This window comes from Tachyglossus aculeatus, chromosome 2 (genome assembly GCF_015852505.1).
Source record: "Tachyglossus aculeatus isolate mTacAcu1 chromosome 2, mTacAcu1.pri, whole genome shotgun sequence".
Taxonomy (NCBI): domain Eukaryota; kingdom Metazoa; phylum Chordata; class Mammalia; order Monotremata; family Tachyglossidae; genus Tachyglossus; species Tachyglossus aculeatus.
In genome coordinates, this window is record NC_052067.1 from 73,703,818 (window position 1) to 73,721,777 (window position 17,960).

At 41.7% G+C, this 17,960-nt stretch overlaps 1 protein-coding gene across 2 annotated transcripts in view; it reads right to left on the bottom strand.

Moving 5' to 3' along the window:
- Positions 1-2,984: 2,984 nt before the first annotated feature.
- The window catches only part of STX11 (syntaxin 11), a 32,123-nt gene continuing 17,147 nt past the window's right edge, over positions 2,985-17,960 (bottom strand). For both annotated transcript variants that reach the window (XM_038770140.1, XM_038770141.1), the window contains exon 2: positions 2,985-4,962. In XM_038770140.1, the coding sequence (XP_038626068.1) occupies positions 4,094-4,957 (864 nt within the window). In that variant the 5' untranslated portion in view covers positions 4,958-4,962 and the 3' untranslated portion in view covers positions 2,985-4,093. The remainder of the gene's footprint in view (positions 4,963-17,960) is intronic.

A 17,960-nucleotide genomic window follows, 5' to 3' on the forward strand; every position in this document is an offset into this window, starting at 1 on the left:
GACCCTTGAGGAACCCCTACAGTAAGGGAGTGGGAGGGGGAGGAGGAGCCCGCAAAAGAGACTGAGAATGAACGGCCAGAGAGATAAGAGGAGAACCAGGAAAGAACAGTCTGTGAAGCCAAGGTCGGATAGCGTGTTGAGGAGAAGGGGGTGGTCCACAGTGTTGAAGGCAGCTGAGAGGTCGAGGAGGATTAGGATAGAGTAGGAGCCATTGGATTTGGCAAGCAGGAGGTCATTGGTGACCTTTGAGAAGGCAGTTTCGGTGGAATGTAGGGGACGGAAGCCAGATTGGAGGGGGTGGAGGAGAGAGTTGGCATTGAGGAATTTGAGGCAGCTGGTGTAGATGACTTGTTCAAGGAGTTTGGAAAGGAATGGTAGGAGGGAGGTAAGGTGATAACTAGAAAGGGAGGTGGGGTCAAGAGAGGGTTTTTTTAGGATGGGGGAGATGTGGGCATGTTTGAAGGCAGAGGGGAAGGAACTTCCCAAGTGCTTAGTACAGTGCTCTGCACACAGTAAGCACTCAGTAAATACAATTGAACGAATGAATGAATCTCCTGATTAAATTGTATCTACCCCAAGTGCTTAGAACAATGCTTGATATATAGTATGCACTTAGACCATAATAGCAAAACAAAAAACCTCGGACTGTGATAAGACATTGGTAAGCCTGGTTATTTTAAACAAAACTGTCCTGTGGCTATACTAGGATGTACCATAAACATCTCCCCTACTGCCTTTGCTCAAATGAAGCCCTTTCTTCTCCTAGTATTAAAAAGACTTGTATTTTGCTCTATTTTTCCCTCTGTTAAATTTCATGAATTTCAATGACCTGGCAAGAGATAGCCAGATTCACCATTATGACTCTGCTGAATAGAGTTTTGTAACATACTTACACGTCAAATAACAGTCTAGCTGAGTACAAACTCCCTACTTAATTTACCTTTATTTTTGAATAGAACACTTGATTGTTTCTCCAAATGAAAAGGCAAATTATAACAAAGATTGGCAGCCTTGTCACCAAAAAAAACCAGAAAATCTCCCCAAAATAAGGAAGTTTATCCCAGTTCCATTGAACTACCTTAATTGTTTTTATTATAATTGCCAATCCAATGAAAACTCTTTTCTATCCCCAGAACTTGGAGGCTACTTAACTCTCAAGATTGCTCTTGAGGAGAAGCTTTGAAACAGGCTAATCTTATCTCGAGGAATGTAAAAGGATGGTGAGTGTGAGTAAATAATTTTTTCCCTTTTAAAAGTTTGTGTTTGGAGGAGGGTAAGGTCAAGTAGAGGAGAACAAAATGGAACTTCTACACCTAGAAGATCCCAAGGGACTGCTGAGAACAACTGAAGCCTGAGTTTAAAACTGAGTTTATTTACCCCCCCACCCCCACCCCTACACACACTTTAGGCCAGGTGTGAAAATTGGCACTAACCCACATGCCTGTGATCTAAAGGAAAGATAACATTCATTAAGAGATGTGGAAAGTCATCTCAACTGCTTTTGAATTAGTAAGGAGGGTTGGGGTCAGAAGGCAGCATGGTGGAGTGGAAGAGCATGAGTCTGGAAGCTGGAGGAAGAGTGTTAGAATCCAAGCTCTGCCTCAGGCCTATTGTATGACTATGTTATTTTTGTTGTATGCTGTATGACTATGGACAAGGCATTTTATCTCTTTCATTCATTCATTCATTCATTCATTCAATCATATTTATTGAGCGCTTACTGTGTGCAGAGCACTGTACTAAGCCTCATCCAACAAACGGGGAGTAATACCACCTGCCTTTTTACCTACCTTAGCTTAGGTTGTGGAGGATAATAATGAGATGTCATGTGAGAGTGCTTTGTAATTAAAGTGCTAATCAAAAATCAAAGTGTTAGTAATAATTAGGTATTTTCACAACTCTGTATTTGGGAGTGAACTCAGCATTCATTATAGGCAGATGCTTGAGTACTCAGCTTTGGAGAAAGTAGAAAAAGGATGGGGTTGAGTAATGGGGTTGAATAGAAGAGGGAGGAGCTAACACTGGTTAATGTGGGGAGGGCTAACTTTGCAGACCTATTTTCTTTTTGTGGCTGACATTAACTAGCTATATGGTTACTGTAGATACACACCACACAAGCTGTGCTTCAGTCTACAAAGCAGAAGTGTTCAGGGAAGCAAAATTACAAGTCTATTTGAGTTCTTCATACCTCTCTCTTACACAGATCACCCCATTTCTCTCCTCCACACACACCCATAACTCATCATTCAATGTTGAGCAACCTGTTTTCTCACAAATAGTACTGTAAGGGAAGGCACTTGCACTTGAGAGTTCTCTGGGTGTGGCCTAAGAAATCTTTCAAGTATTTCAGTTCTCAGCAAAATAGGGACATTTCTAGTTCTTTCTTCACCTAAGATGTTGATAATTGCTTGAGAAGTCTTCATTTGCCTTGAAAGCCTTATTGAAGACAAATCACCTCCAAGAGGTCTTCCCCTACAAGACCCTGCACTTGGATTTGCCCCCTTTATTCACTCTTCCCTCAACCCCACAGTGCTAATGTACATATCCGTAATTGATTTATTTATCCTAATGTCTGCCTTCATCTCTAAGACTGTAAGTTCACTGTGGGCAAGAAACATGTCTGCCAACTGTTATACTGTATTTTCCCAAGCATTTAATACAGTGCTCTGCACATAGTAAGTGCTCAATAAATATGACTGATTCATTGATTTGGTCTACAACCTGGAGTTGTTCCTACAGTTGGTTCTGACTTTGTAAATTATGCAACTACCTCTAGATTTACAATCTAATCCCAATGCGGGGCACAAAATTATCTGTAACAGTGCCAAGCATTTGGGGTTCATTCAATCAATAGTCACTGATGTTGCTAAAAACATAAACATGAAAGTTGAGACTTGGACAAGACACAAATATGTGGAATGACAAAATGTTTGTGATGTATTAAAACTATTTAAAAAAGAAAGTCTAAGAACTCTATTGGGGGAGGAGAGAACTGCCTCTTTTAATAGCAACAGTATTAATAAGTTACAGTCTAGGTGAAGAAATATGCATTCTACACCAGGAACAAAGTATGTGCTTAATAACTGCCCATTAAGATCCTTGAGAATGAAAGAACTCATCCTCCTGGGGGAAAAAAACAATCCCCAAGGGTTTAAGAACTGAAGTACTTGATTTTCTTAAAACACTGGTGTTACCCTTCAGTTATGGTTACAGGTGTAGAGAAAGAGAATTATCTTGGTCTTTATATACAAAATAGTAAATATTGTTAGTATTAATTGTTCCACACTTGTACATACAAATACATTCAGCACTTACACATAAAATAGACATTACAATGTGAACTTTAAATTATTTTGAACATGCTGACAAATGATTAATAGGTGCCCTAATCTCTCAAGTGCTTGCACCTATTCAGTCCTCAGTGCTTTAAAAATTTCTGGAAAGTGTCCCAAAAATGTCTGCAATGCTCTGTGGAGCACGATAAAACAGAAAAGGATCCACTTTAAATGAGTGTTTGACCTGGTAATAAGGATGATGATGAGAGAAAGTCACAATCAAGGGAGAAACCTGAGGAAAGCCTGCCTAGCAGGCAGAGAGAGAGAGAGCAAGAGAGAGAATAAGTCCACTTAAAGGCAATTTTTATTCCCTGTCAGATTCTGCTTCAAGAGTCCAGAAGGCTTTCAGGCTTGTTCGGATGAGTAGCTTCAATTCTCAGTTCACTATGTGAGCAGTGAAGCCAAATCACTCTGAAGACATCATCTCAGCAGCCCTCAAACTGAAGGCTCATTGGGGCAGTGGGATTAGCTTTCATTTTCCAGGGAAGAAGAGGTCATTCCCTGGTCTATTCTCTTGACAGCGAAGTAGGCAAGAGTGTGGTGGGTATCATAAACACATGAGCCTTGACCCTTGTCATCTCTGAACTCATTAGGAATGCTTTTGATTTAAGAAAATACTTTGGCACAACACTTGCCAGAAGGGATAGGATGCCTCGATTCCACTTTTATAAGAACCAAATTCTCCAAGTTTAGTTCCTTAGCCATGTTCAACGTGATCAGTCTGTGTTGGCAACCACAGAGGAAGAAGCACCTCCCTGTTAATTGACGCAGGGACAGCAGAAACAGCAAATCGTCCGGCAGGGATTCTTCTTCTTGTACTCCACTGCTCTCTTCACCTGAGCTTTCGCCTCTCCCACAAAGTCCTGGGTCTTCTCCAAGTTGAGCTCGATGACATTCAGGGTATCGCCCTGTTCCTCCACCACGATGGCCATCTGCAGGAAGAGGTCGTGCACCTCCTGGATGCGGCTCTCCAACTTCTGCAGCTCCTTGTGCCGTGACTCGATCTCATTCAGGGCCGACCGAGCTCCCTTCACGTCCGCCAGGAGGTTCTCCGAGAAGACGTCCCACTTGCCTTGCTCAAACATGTCTTCGATCTGGTCCCCAGAGACGTCCTTCCCCATGATCTCCAGCTGCCGCTGAATCCGGATCTTGCAATTTTCCCGCTGGTTCATCTCTGCCTGGTTATACTCATGCATGACTTTCTGGAAGCCCTGGAAGAGGACGTTGTAGTGGGCCTTAGAGATCCGGGCCGTGGTGGAATTCTCCCCGTGCTTCTCGGCTGCTGCCACGATGAAAGTTTTCATGCTCTGCAGCTTCTTGTGGATGCCCTCTCCCCTCACCTTGATGTCCTTGGCGATGGAATTGGTGTCCCGCTTGATGCTGCTGAGGCGCCGCATGGAGGTGAGGAAGCGGGTGTTCTGCTTGCCCAGACGCCGGACGTCCACCATCAGCAAGTCATTCTCACTCTGAATGGCCTGGATGTCTCCGTACATAGATTTCAGGAGGTGATCCGTCTCGAACACAATGTCCTCTCGGTCTGAGTCGGTGTTGTCATCGGAGTCGGGGTACTGTTGGTCATACTGGCGGGACAGCTCCACTAGCTCAGTCAGCCGGTCCTTCATAGTGGCTGCAAACGGAAAAGACGGACTCCGTTAAAACATTTTCAGTCATTACGATGACCATTCAAGAACAGTCCGTTGGAGAGGTTACAGGAGGGCCAGAAAGTCATCTTCAACTCCATAAACCCAGAATTCCTGAATGGGGCTTATGACATGCAAATCCAAGGATTGAAATTGAAAGTGTATGCTCCTTGTGGGCAGGGAACATCTACCACCTCCATTCTGCTGTATTCATTCAATTGGATTTACTGAGAGCTTACTGTGTGCAGAGCACTGTACTAAGTGCTTGGGAGAATACAATATAACAATAAACAGTCACATTCCCTGCCCACAACAAGCTTACAGCCTCCTATACTCTCCTAAGCACTAAGTAAAGTGCTCTGCACACAGTCACTGCTCAGTAAATACCACTGATTGATTGATTGATTGACTGTGAATACTTGAAATTTTTGGGTTGCGGATGCCTTATGGATTTCCTGAAATTTGGTTCAAGCTTCCATCTATGCATGCTGCTTCCCGACTTGCTCTTTTGAAAACCCTTCCAGGAGTCTCCCTTATCTACAAAAAAAAAAAAAGACACACCCAGACTTTTATCTTGACCTGCTAAAATGAAAAGCTGTCAACATGTTGGCTTCCTAAACATTGTCATTTGTGGCCCTAGATAGTATTTTGTTAACTAAATTTCTCTCATTGCCACATAATCGACCATGTAATTTTACTTACAGGTAAGCGGACAAGATGCTGTCTTTTATAAGACCTACTCAGTCAACATGATAAAGGGATTTCAAACTCATATCTTAAAAAAAAAGCTAAAGTAATTATTACTTAACCAGTTAAGGTGGAGCTAGTAATTTGGAAACAGATTGAACATACATTGTAACATGTAAGATGTTTACTTCATTTCTTTGATGCATGCATGATTGCTATTTTCATAAATATACTTGAAATGCCTTTCTCTGAGGTTTTTGACTTGAACTACTTGGTGAATTTTACTCACAGTTGTCATTTTTGCTACCAGAACTGCTCACAAGTCTGGTCTACCCAAAAACTGTGAACCAGTGGGCCAGTCTAGGTGGTGACCTATCACTGGAACTGAGCCACAGGGACTTGACTGACCACAGATCTGCTTGCCCTCCCATAATACTTGGGTCGGTACTCTTTGAGCACTTTGATACCTCGACCCCACAATACTTATTTACATGTCCTTATACTCTGCTGCTCCCCTATCTGTAATTTATTTTAATATCTATCTCCCCCACTAGACTGTAAGCCTCCTGAGGGCAGGGATCGTGTCTATCAACTCTATTGTACTGTACTCTGCCAAGTGCATAAACAGTGCTCTGCACACAGTAAGCACTCAATAAATACCATTAATGGCTTGATCTAACACATTCAGGCCTTTTCATTATTAACTAGGGCCCGCTAAGTTTGATGCTGAAAGATTTACAGATACCAATAATAATAATAATAATAATAATAATAATGGCATTTGTTAAGTGCTTACTATGTGCCAAGCACTGTTCTAAGGGCTGGGGGGATACAACGTAATCAGGTTGTCCCACGTGGGGCTCACAGTCTTAATCCCCATTTTACAGATGAGGTAACTGAGGCACAGAAAAGTTAAGTGACTTTCCCACAATCACACAGCTGACAAATGGTGGAGCCGGGATTAGAACCCATGACCTCCGACTCCTAAGCCTGGGCTTTTTCCACTGAGCCACAAAGCTCCATCCCAAATGCTCTTTGCAATTTTTCTTTAGCATCCCAGCTCACTCCACCATCCTAACCTCCTAAAATGCATTATGTCATGCTGTGTGCTGGGTGAAAAGCATACCACATCCCATTCATCTGGTAGTTGCAAAATATGGAGGGGGAGGCCATTTTTTCAATCAGTCAACCAATGGCATTTATTGAGTGCTAACTTTGTGCAGAGCACTGTTCTAAGCATTCATTCATTCAATCATATGTATTGAGTGTTTACTGTGTGCAGAGCACTGTACTAACTGCTTACATTACAACACTAAACAAACATATTCCTTGCCCACAATGAGCTTACAGTCTAGAGATAATTTAGAGATATGCATATAAGTGCTGAGGGGTTGGGGTGACTGTCAAATGTACAAAGGTCACACATCCAAGTGTATAGATGACATAGAAGGGAGAGCGAGCTGAGGAAAAGAAGGCTTAATCACAGAAGTCTTCATGGAGAAGATGCAACCGTAATTGTGCTTTGAAGGTGGAGAGAGTGGTGGACGGTTGTATATGGAGGGGGAGGAAGTCCCTGTCAAGGGGGTGGAAGTGGGAAAGCAGTTGGCAATGAGATAGATGAGAATGGGGCACAGTGAGTAAGCTGGCGCTAGGGGAGTGTAGTGTGTGGGTTGGACTGCAGTAAGTAGGAAATTAGTAAGGTGAGGTGACGGGGGTGAGCTGATTAAGTGCTGTAAAGCTGATGATAAGGAGTTTCTGTTTGATGCAGAGGTGGATGGGCAGCCACTGGAGGTTGTTGCGGGGTGGGGGAGACGTGATCTGAACATTTTTGAAAGATGATTTGACTTGAGGGATGCAAGCGGGGCACCCAGAGAACTAGAAGAAAAACAAGGAGAAAATATTCCTATCTTCAGCAAAGGCACCTGGAACACACTCCATCCACCAACTATGAGAGCATTCAATGGATGATACTGCTATAGTGACTATGAGCAGTGAATAGTAGCCTTAAGGAGGACAGTATAGTTCCATCATCATCATCATCATCAATCGTATTTATTGAGCGCTTACTATGTGCAGAGCACTGTACTAAGCACTTGGGAAGTACAAATTGGCAACATATAGAGACAGTCCCTACCCAACAGTGGGCTCACAGTCTAAAAGGGGGAGACAGAGAACAAAACCAAACATACTAACAAAATAAAATAAATAGAATAGATATGTACAAATAAATTAAATAAATAAATAGAGTAAAAAATATGTACAAACATATATACATATATACAGGTGCTGTGGGGAAGGGAGGGAGGTAAGATGGGGGGATGGAGAAGGGGACGAGGGGGAGAGGAAGGAAGGGGCTCAGTTCCAGTGGTGAAGGTCAATTTTTCCATGTATTCCATTCTTGCTTATTCCCTGTCTCTAAACTGTAAGCTCATTGTAGGCAAGCAACATGTCTACCAACTCTTTTGCACTGTACTATCCCAAGCACTCGATAAATACCAGTGATTGATTATTTTGTCTCTACCCAAGAGCTTGGTGCAGGGCTTGGCTCAAAGTATGCACAATAATAATTATTGTTACAATAACTATGGTTTTTAAGTGTTTACTACTATGTATCAAGCCCTGTACTCAGCAATAGGGTAGATATAAGATGATCAGTTTGGAAGCAGAGTCCTTGTCCTACATAGGACTCACAGTCTATGGCGAGAGAAAATGACTAAATCCCCACTAAGGTGATGAAACTGAGGCACAGATAAGTTAAATTACTTGCCCAAGGTCACCCAACAGGCTGAGATTAGAGCCCAGGTTTGTGCCCCTGCGACAAGGCTTGTGCTGTTTTCCCTGAGCTCTGCTGCTTTTAAAAAAAAACCCAAAACCCACCGCAAGTATTCTATTAGGACCTTGGCCTGTTTCCAAGACTATATGAAAGTGTGCTTTGAAGAAAATGTTTTTCTTACTAGAAAATGCTTATCTGTCTACTTCAGCAATCATTTGTTTTTACAAGAGCTAGTGACAGGAGTGAAAGGCAGGCAAGCCTATGATTGTTTTTGCATTTGGCAACATCTTTCAATCCACATCATGACAATAGGTCCTTTCAAACTGACAGAGGGATGATCCTTCATAACATGTTTGTGCAGATCAAAGTTTAACTCACTTGAATCTAACCCAAGCCTCATTAGCAGGAGATAGGTTCAACCAGCTGAACAAACAATAGCTCTTATTTCGTCTTCTACAAGAGGGCCAGACTACTTCTCCAGTGGTAGAAATCACTGCACACAAGGGGGCTTGTTGTTGTTTTTTTTCAAACGATACTGGTTTCACAATCTTTCTTTGTCGTCTGTCATAACTAGCTGAATTACTATAACCACAAGAACTTGCAAAGTGGTCTAAATCCCCCCAATTTGCCTCCTCTGTATAACTTGGGCCATAGCCCATTGGGCAAGGAAGATTTGAAAATGTTTCATAGAGCACCTAATACACTATTTTATTGCCAGTGCTATGCAAAAACAATGAAACACTTCAAGATTAGTAAACATGTATTCACCAATGCTTTCTTTTCCTATCGCCATTCCCACCCACCTCTTCCCCGATTCTGAATTGCTGAGGATGCTAGACTCAGTAGAGAACACTACCTTACCCCAGAAGTAGACATGGGCTTTATTCTAAACAGATGGTTCAGGGCCCCTCCCGACCTTACCTGGTTGTTCCTTTCAGATCTGAGGGTGATTCCATTACCCAATTGCCACTTTAAGTCTATTTTGGAAAAATTGCTACTATTTGATGATGATGGTATTTGTTAAGAGTTTACTATGTGCAAAGCACTGTTCTAAGTGCTGGGGGGATACAAGGTGATCAGGTTGTCCCACATGAGGCTCACAATCTTAATCCCCATTTTACAGATGAGGCAACTGAGGCCCAGAGAAGTTAAGTGACTTGCCCAAAGTCACACAGCCTAACAAGTGGCAGAGCCGGGATTAGAACCCATGACCTCTGACTCCCAAGCCTGTGCTCTTTCCACTGAGCCATGCTGCTTCCTATTTAAGGATGCACACCCGATGAAGTTAGTAAATAGGCAGAAAGCTCTTCATTAGCAGACTCATTTCCCACAATACTCTGTCTTCAAGTCAGAATCAACTAGAGAAGCTGCTTGTTCTAATGGATAAAGCATGGATTTGGGAGTTATATGACTTGGATTCTAATCCCTGAGCCATCATTTGCCTGCTGTGTGACCCTGGGCGTGTCCCTTAACTTCCCACTGCTTCAGTTTCCTCCTCTGTAAAATGGGAATTCAATACCCACTTTCCCTCCTATATAGAGTGTGAGCACCATGTGCGACGTGGACTGTGTCCAGTCTGGTTATCCTGTCCCTATCCCAGTACTTAGTACAGTGCTTGGCACATAGTAAGCACCTAACAAATACTGTGCCTATTTTATTACTTGAGCACTGCAGTCTTAGAAATTACTGCATTGCTAATCAAAATTTAAATGCTATTTCCCACAAGTTCACAAATCTATTGTCACTCCTACTTCCTAAATATCACAAAAGGAGAAGACTCATTGTGGCTGTGACTGAAAGACAGAAATTTCTCAAATTACCATTTACTGGAATGCTGAGGAACCACTAAGCAAGCCTGGACTTGGTCTAGTTTCAGACCCAAGAACCTTTGGAACTACCCTTCTATTCAATCATAGTTATTTAACTTGACCCTGAGTATCATTAGGGTCAACTTAAATAACTATGACTAAATAGAAGGGTAATTCCAAAGCAAGAGAATTCTGAACCCAGAGTTTTACTGATCTTAAAAGTTTCAATATGAAAGGACTCACTGTGGTCTCCGTGTTGATAGATAACAGCTAGAGTCAGCCCTCACAAAAAAACAATCGATATTTACCGGTTAAGGGACTAACACTGTAATGGCTTGCCATAGGCTTGCGAAGGAAGAGAAAACCAGGAAAGTGAGAAAGTGCTGCATCTTCTTTCAGTAGTTCCCCTGAACACTAATGTGAAATTCTTGGTGGGGCCCCCATGAACGAGTTCAACATCCAGGTCTGAGTGGGAGAAAGAGCCTTGGGAGGAAGCTCAAACTTGCCCCCACTTTGCTGCCTCTTGGGCATCTTAGTTAACCAGCCCTCACTAGTTACTGCCCACCCTGCCATAGTCCACCCTCCCTCAACTACCACCTTACCGCTTCTGCACCAACTACTCTCTTGTGTATTCTCAATCCCCTATACCACTTCTATACAGTACTGACTCACATGCCCTATTCAGCATTAATTCATGTACATGATCTCCTTTTCCTTCCTTCTGTCTGTAAAGTACTCTAGTGTCTATCTCCCCAGCTGTATTGTAATGGCACTGAAGACTGCAATTATATCATGTCTAATAACTCTGTAGTACTTCCAAGAATTTAGTACACTGCTCTCCTCATGTTAGGGGTGTGATAAATATTAACGACTGATAGTCACCCAAGCATCTTTCTCCTACCTGAAAATTGATACCAGTGAATATGACACTGATGGCAGAAAATTAAGAATTATTAAGCCTCAGTGGTACAACTTTCACCTTCCACTTTTTGAACATTAATCAGTCATTTACTAACCTCAAAAGTCATTGCTAAAGATTTACAACCATATTTTCTCAACAGAATGCATATTGGGGATGTAGATCAGGACATGGAGAGTCACCTGTAAATAGGCAACAATCTGAAATGAAGTAAGAAAAAGAAAATTGTTTCTTTTAACTGAACACAGCAGTTGTCTCTGTGATTTTGATACAAACGGTGTATGTTTTTCTTCAGGATAATGCAATTCTAATGTTTTTGGCTCAAGGAATCTGAGTTCTAGGCCAGTTTATCTATTGGGCAAACTAAAACACTTCCTCACTGCTCATCTATCATGGAGAAACCCTAACACAAGTTATAAGGGGCCCCAAAGGCCCCTTTCAGCCTCCACTTCTTTGCTGAGTCCCAAATATTCTAAAGGAAGGGATGGACAGGACCAATCTTTGATCTGAGACTTCCTGGGATTTCCTGCCTAGGGAGGACCCTCCAAGAATCTCCAACTGATGCCAAGTTGTTCTAATGCTTCATCTCTGAAACTAGGGTTTCCCCATTTCTAGTAGAAAGTTCTGCCACTGGCTGGGAAAGAGAGTACTCTGTTCAAAATACCAAGGAGATGTCAGTTTGGTCTGAACAAGGGGATCTGTGGAATTCCCAGAATAATAATAATAGTAATAATAATAACAATGGTACTTGTTAAGCACTTACTATGTGCCAAGCACTGTTCTAAGTGCTGGGGTAGAAACAAGTTAATAAGGTTGGACGCAGTCCCTGTCCCACATGGGACTCACACTCTTAATTCCCATTTGACAGATGAGGTCACTGAGGCCGAGAATTTAAGTGACTTGCCCAAGGTCACACAGCAGACATGTGTCCGAGCATTAATGGCCTTCATAAAAATAAAAAAAGAGTTGGGAAAAAATACTCCTTTTTCTGTAATGTAGGGGGCATTTTTCTTTTACTGAACACTTCCAAGGAGGGTCACAGGGGAAAGATGGGGGAAGTGTGCTGCCTCCTGAGCAGCAACTTTTGTCTGCCATTTGGAAATAACCAGTTGTTCTATTGCTCTTGCACACCACAGTGCATCTGCCACTGTCCTTGCAACTCTTCCACCTCAGAAATGATGTTTTATGCCATGGTTTTCTGCTCCCCAGGGCCCTTTCCACCATAGCAGAGTCCCAGATGCAGAAGGAGAGCAACTGAGGGAACAGAATGGTGGTCCTGGGCATGCCAGCCTGGGAGGTGCCCAGTACAAATCTCGATCAAAACAAAACACAGGAGCCAAATGATCAACTGTTTGACATGCCAAAATGTGATCATGGGACTCTTTAACCCTGACTGATTCTCCATTTGATAAGCATCCCCCCTGGGCGCTCAGACCCTTTCCCCTGTTTTAGTGCAGCAAAGTGTTTCCGCAAACCCGAAGAGCCAGTTTTGAAAAATGGGTAAATAGTTACTTGGAGCTTCCACTCTCAATGCTGCCAAAGTAAAGAATACTCAGTGGGCATAGTACAACTTCCCAAACCGCTGAGCAATTCTTCTGCCACATTCCAAGCATCCCTTCTCTCATCACACACTAGCCGAGAATCATTTTCTGTTTCTCTCTAGCATCAAGTGGATATGTGACTTAGGTTCCAGTTCGTTGAAAATTCAATGATTTGCTATCAAGATCTTCTTCACGGAGAATATCATGGAGTCTGGGGTGCGGGGTAGGGGGTGGGGGGTGGAGTGGGGGAGTATTTTGAAAGGATGGTGACTTCCAGGCAATATTCCATTGATGTCACTTTTAACCTTATTCATCCTACCTATGATTATGACTGGGGAAAAAAAATACACCATAGACTGTCATAATGCTAACTGGTTTTAGAGAAGAACGGAATTAAACAACATTCAGCATGCTTCAATATTTCACTGGTGCTTCAAATACTTGGACATTTTTTTCTTACATAGTGCTTCACTATTTAAGAGAATTGCTTAAGCAACCACAAAACAGTGTAGAAGATAAAAGAGGGAAACAAAGTAGGTTTGGGTAAATATACATGTTATTTAGGTTTAATGATACATTACTGAGGGTAAGATTTTATCCATGTGTGCAACATGGCTTTAAAGATGCCTTCTACAAATTGTCTTCTAAAATATATGCATATAAAGATCCTCCCCCAGAACACAATTGTCTGAAAGTCTTGGTTCTAAAAGAACCATTCCATTCCTGATTGCTGTCTACTAATTAGTCAGGTGCTTGCTTCCCAGATGTCCACTTAGGCTATATCATTTGTGATTATGCTTCATTAAATCTTTAAAATGTTCTTCTGCTCTCCTTAGAGTATAGGAGTACCTCAAGTTACAGCCACTCCACTGTAGTTACCCCTGGTTACATCCATCATAGGGTTGCTGTACTCTGGGGTATTGCTCTACTGCAAATAAGGAGAGCAGAAGAAACATTTTAAAGATCTAGTGATGCACGGGCACAAATAATATAGCAGAACTGAACTTCTCGGAAACAAATGTCTGGCAAATCCAGCCCAGAGTGGATCCCAATCAGGGGAGGGGTGGCAGCCAAAAATTTGGGTTTTAAGCACTATTGAATCAATTTTCAAGGAAGCAGATTAATTTATAAAAATGACTGAAAAAGACAGCCCTAACAGAGGGAGAGAGGTACAGAGGTGATCAGAAGGATTTAGCCTATTACAAGATTCTTTAAAAAGAAGGGGGATCCTTTTCAGCCAAAATTGGACAAATCTTTTATTAAAGGTGAAAAACCTTTAATAAAGACCACAGTAGGCAGAACAAACTTCTATTCTGCAGACTCCTAAAAGACTCACTCAACATTACAATTCCTCAATTAGTTAATGTTATGCTGCTGTGCTTTGAATTACTTCAACAAAAATTAAATGACTGGTTCATGATATTTAACATTACAGTATATAGCACATTAAGGAATTCAGTATTTTTCCAGAGGCTCTGGAATAGATCATGGCTTATAACATGTAGATCTTTGGGAAAACCCACAATGCAAGTATACCTGATTCAACCATATTTTCAAGATAGCATCTGGTATGTCTGAACAGAGATTTCAGCCCTAGCCCTGCTGGGATCCAATGGAAAGTCATGTAGCTCTGGGAATTAGGATTCTACTCTGAACTCCACAAGTAGGGAAATGCTTCCTAGGACTATACCATCATTACTGAAGTTTTTAAATCAAAGAACCACTTATGCTGTTGTGCAAGATGGGCACTGGCAGATATTGAAAAATATCCAGATAATATGGAGTGCGGGGACCAGAGTGACTCTGAGAGCAACCACCTGCTGAATTATAGTTGTGGTACTTGTTAAGAACTATGTGCCAAGCACTGCACTGAGCTCTGGGGTAGATATAAGAGAAGCAGATCAGACCTAGTCCTTGTCCCACATCAGACTCACAATCTAAGGATTATGATTCTAATATGCTGAGTTCATTTTCAACAATAAATAGGCCCTGCACCTAAGAAATGTTTTGTGTGAACTTCATAATGTGCTTTACCTCTGACTACCTAATCATTCTTTGCACAACGCCCCTGTGAGAACAATGACTGGCAGGAGCAGGAGTTCAAATGGCACTACGAAACTCTCAGTATTATAATCAGTTTCCTTCCACATGTTCCTGTTTCTGAAGTTTCAGGACTGAGGCTTTCCCATCATTCTTGATAAGAGACTCCATGTTAACGACTTCCCATAAGGCAACTGCTTGGAAATTCTGCTACCATCTCTATCCCTCACACCTGGTAAGTCTGTCTCAATAAAATTATGAGAAACTGTCTGGCCTAGTGGAAAGAGCAAGGGCCTTGGAGTCAGAGGATCTGGGTTCTAATCCCAGATCTACCAACTGCCTGCTGTGTAACCTTGGGCAAATCACTTCACTTTTCTATGCCTCAGTTTCCTCATCTGTAACCTGGAGATTCAATACCCATTCTCTCTCCCACTTAAATTGTGAGCCCCCTGTGGGAGCTCCTTGTGAGCAGGGAACAATCAAAGGTTTCTGATTCAGTACTTCTAGCACAGTCTTAAAATGTGCACTACCAATTGCACTCCAAACAGGTCCAAGAAACAAGGGAGTTGATAAGAGGTAACAGACTCACCATGAACTTTATTTCAGTGGTGTTTATTTCATTTGTGACTTCAGCATTCAGCTGTTGTCATTCCTAGAGTTTCCTGCATATGTGTTTTTTGCACTTCTGATAGACTGGCTCTGGTTGGGCCCACCAGGCACTTTCTCCCCTTCCCTGCACCCAGGACTGGCTCTGCTATCCCAACCACTAGTGTACCTGTATTTGAATGGTCGGCTTCCTCTTTTTTGCAATTCAAAGACTGGAATGGAGACCCACATTTTTGCCCTTTAGTCTTCTGGTAAAGTAAACATAGTTCAGAGTTCAGGGAGGAGATCAGTAGTTAAGGGCCTTTGGGGTGCAGCATGATAGTAGTATTCGTTCATTCATTCAATCGTATTTATTGAGCGCTTACTGTGTGCAGAGCACTGTACTAAGTGCTTGGGAAGTACAAGTGGGCAACATATAGAGACAGTCCCTACCCAACAATGGGCTCACAGTCTAGAAGGGGGCGACAGACAACAAAACAAAACATGTAGACAGGTGTCAAAATCGTCAGAACAAATAGAATTATAGCTATATGCACATCATTAACAAAATAAATAGAATAGTAAATATGTACAAGTAAAAGAAATAGAGTAATAAATATGTACAAATACATACAAGTGCTATAGGGAGGGGAAGGAGGTAGGGCGGGGGGATGAGGAGGAGGAGAGGAAATAGGGGGCTCAGTCTGGGAAGGCCTCCTGGAGGAGGTGAGGCCTCAGTAGGGTTTTGAAGGGAGGAAGAGAGCTAGCTTGGCGGATGTGTGGAGGGAGGACATTCCAGGCCAGGGGAAGGACGTGGGCTGGGGGTTGACGGCGGGACAGGCGAGAATGAGGCACAGTGAGGAGGATTATACACAGTACAAAGCAGTGTAATATAAGGCACTACAGGAAAAAAGACAAAAAATCTCCTGTTGGTATCTATAATTTAAATAGCTGAGGATATTTATTAATTTATTTGTAGGCTACACAGAAACTAACCTTGGGATTAGATATGGATGCCCAAAATACAAACCTTATGTTTAGCAGAAAACATTCACTAATGGAAAAGTTTTATTTTGAAGTGAATAACTCAGCATAAGTCTACCAAGGTAAATAAAACACAAACAGAACACAAAAACACAAGCTCAAACTAACCCTAAAATATTGTCAAAATGTTTGAAGGATATGTGTATATATGATAAATTGACAACATATGAGTCAATCTCCTTTATGATATTTGTTAAGTGCCTATTATGTGCCAGGCACTATACTAAGTGCTGGGGTAGATACAAGCTCATCAGGTTGGACACAGTCCAGGTCCCACATTAGGCTCACAGTATCAATCCCCATTTTACAGATGAGGTAACTGAGACCCAGAGAAGTTAAGTGACTTGACCAAGATGACAGAGTAGACAAGTGGTGGAGCCGGGATTAAAACCCAGATCCTTCTGACTCCCAGGTGCATAATCTATCCACTAGACCACGCAGCACTCACTGTGTGCAGAATACTGTACTAAGTGCTTGGGAGAGTACAGTATAACAGAGTTGGTGCCCTTGTTATTCCCTATAACAACAAGCACATCAAAGAGGTTGAAATAATATTAAAAGTAGAATGGTGCAGGTTCTGTGATCTTCACAGTGCCTCAACATTCAAAATTTGCATGTTTAAAATAGAACCACTCATATTTCACTGCTTTCCCAAAAGAAACTAATTGCTTTTTAACCCAAAGTTGCAGAAAACTCCCCAAAGCACAGTGTGAAATTTAACCTGATTTCTCAGAGGGGTAATTTCAATGTCTACATGAAATTCCTTACTGCAAACAGCAAATGCTTGCACCTTTTAAATGCAAACATGATTTAAACAACTTTGAAAAGTATGTAATCTCACAATCATTTAAGTTGAGTTTTGAAACAAACATATAAATGGGCAGTAGTCCCACACTATTTGCTAACAGAGCCAGGGGTCAGGCCTGAATTAAGGAACTTGATGGTTTTCAATTAAAGATCCAAAAACCTGTCATGTTTTTTAAAAAGTCCTCAAGGTAGTTCCAAACAGTGATGTCCCTATCTACTTGTTTTTAGGATACAAATTTCAAAATAAGTGACCCCAGTAGAGTCTATGAGGAATTAACCAATTGCTAAACATTTACTTGTCTGTATGTAACTGGTCCTTTGAATGCAATTCAAAAGACAATTTAAAGAAACTAACACCTCGGAACCTTCAGAACACGTTCTGTGAAAACCAAAACTGAAACCAAAATCATGTATTTGTGAAATTTCCCCTTAGTTGTCTACTTCTTCATTTGGAACGTAAAGGAGGAGGAAGCTAATCATCGTGGCATCCAACATTTTGAATAAGACTGTTCAGAGAAACTGTTGCATCGAGGTCTTTAAATTATGATGGATGGTTTCCCTCCCAAGTGGCTATGTCTCCCCCTTAGACTGTAAACTCATTGTGGGTAGGGAATGTGTCTTGTTTATTGTTTTATTGTATCTCTCAAGTGCTTAGTACAGTGCTCTGCACATAGTAAGCGCTCAATAATACAATTGAATGAATGAATGAATGAATGAATACAAAGACCATAATTAACAGGTTACACAATTGTTGTTGGAAAAGATCATTCATTTCCTTAAT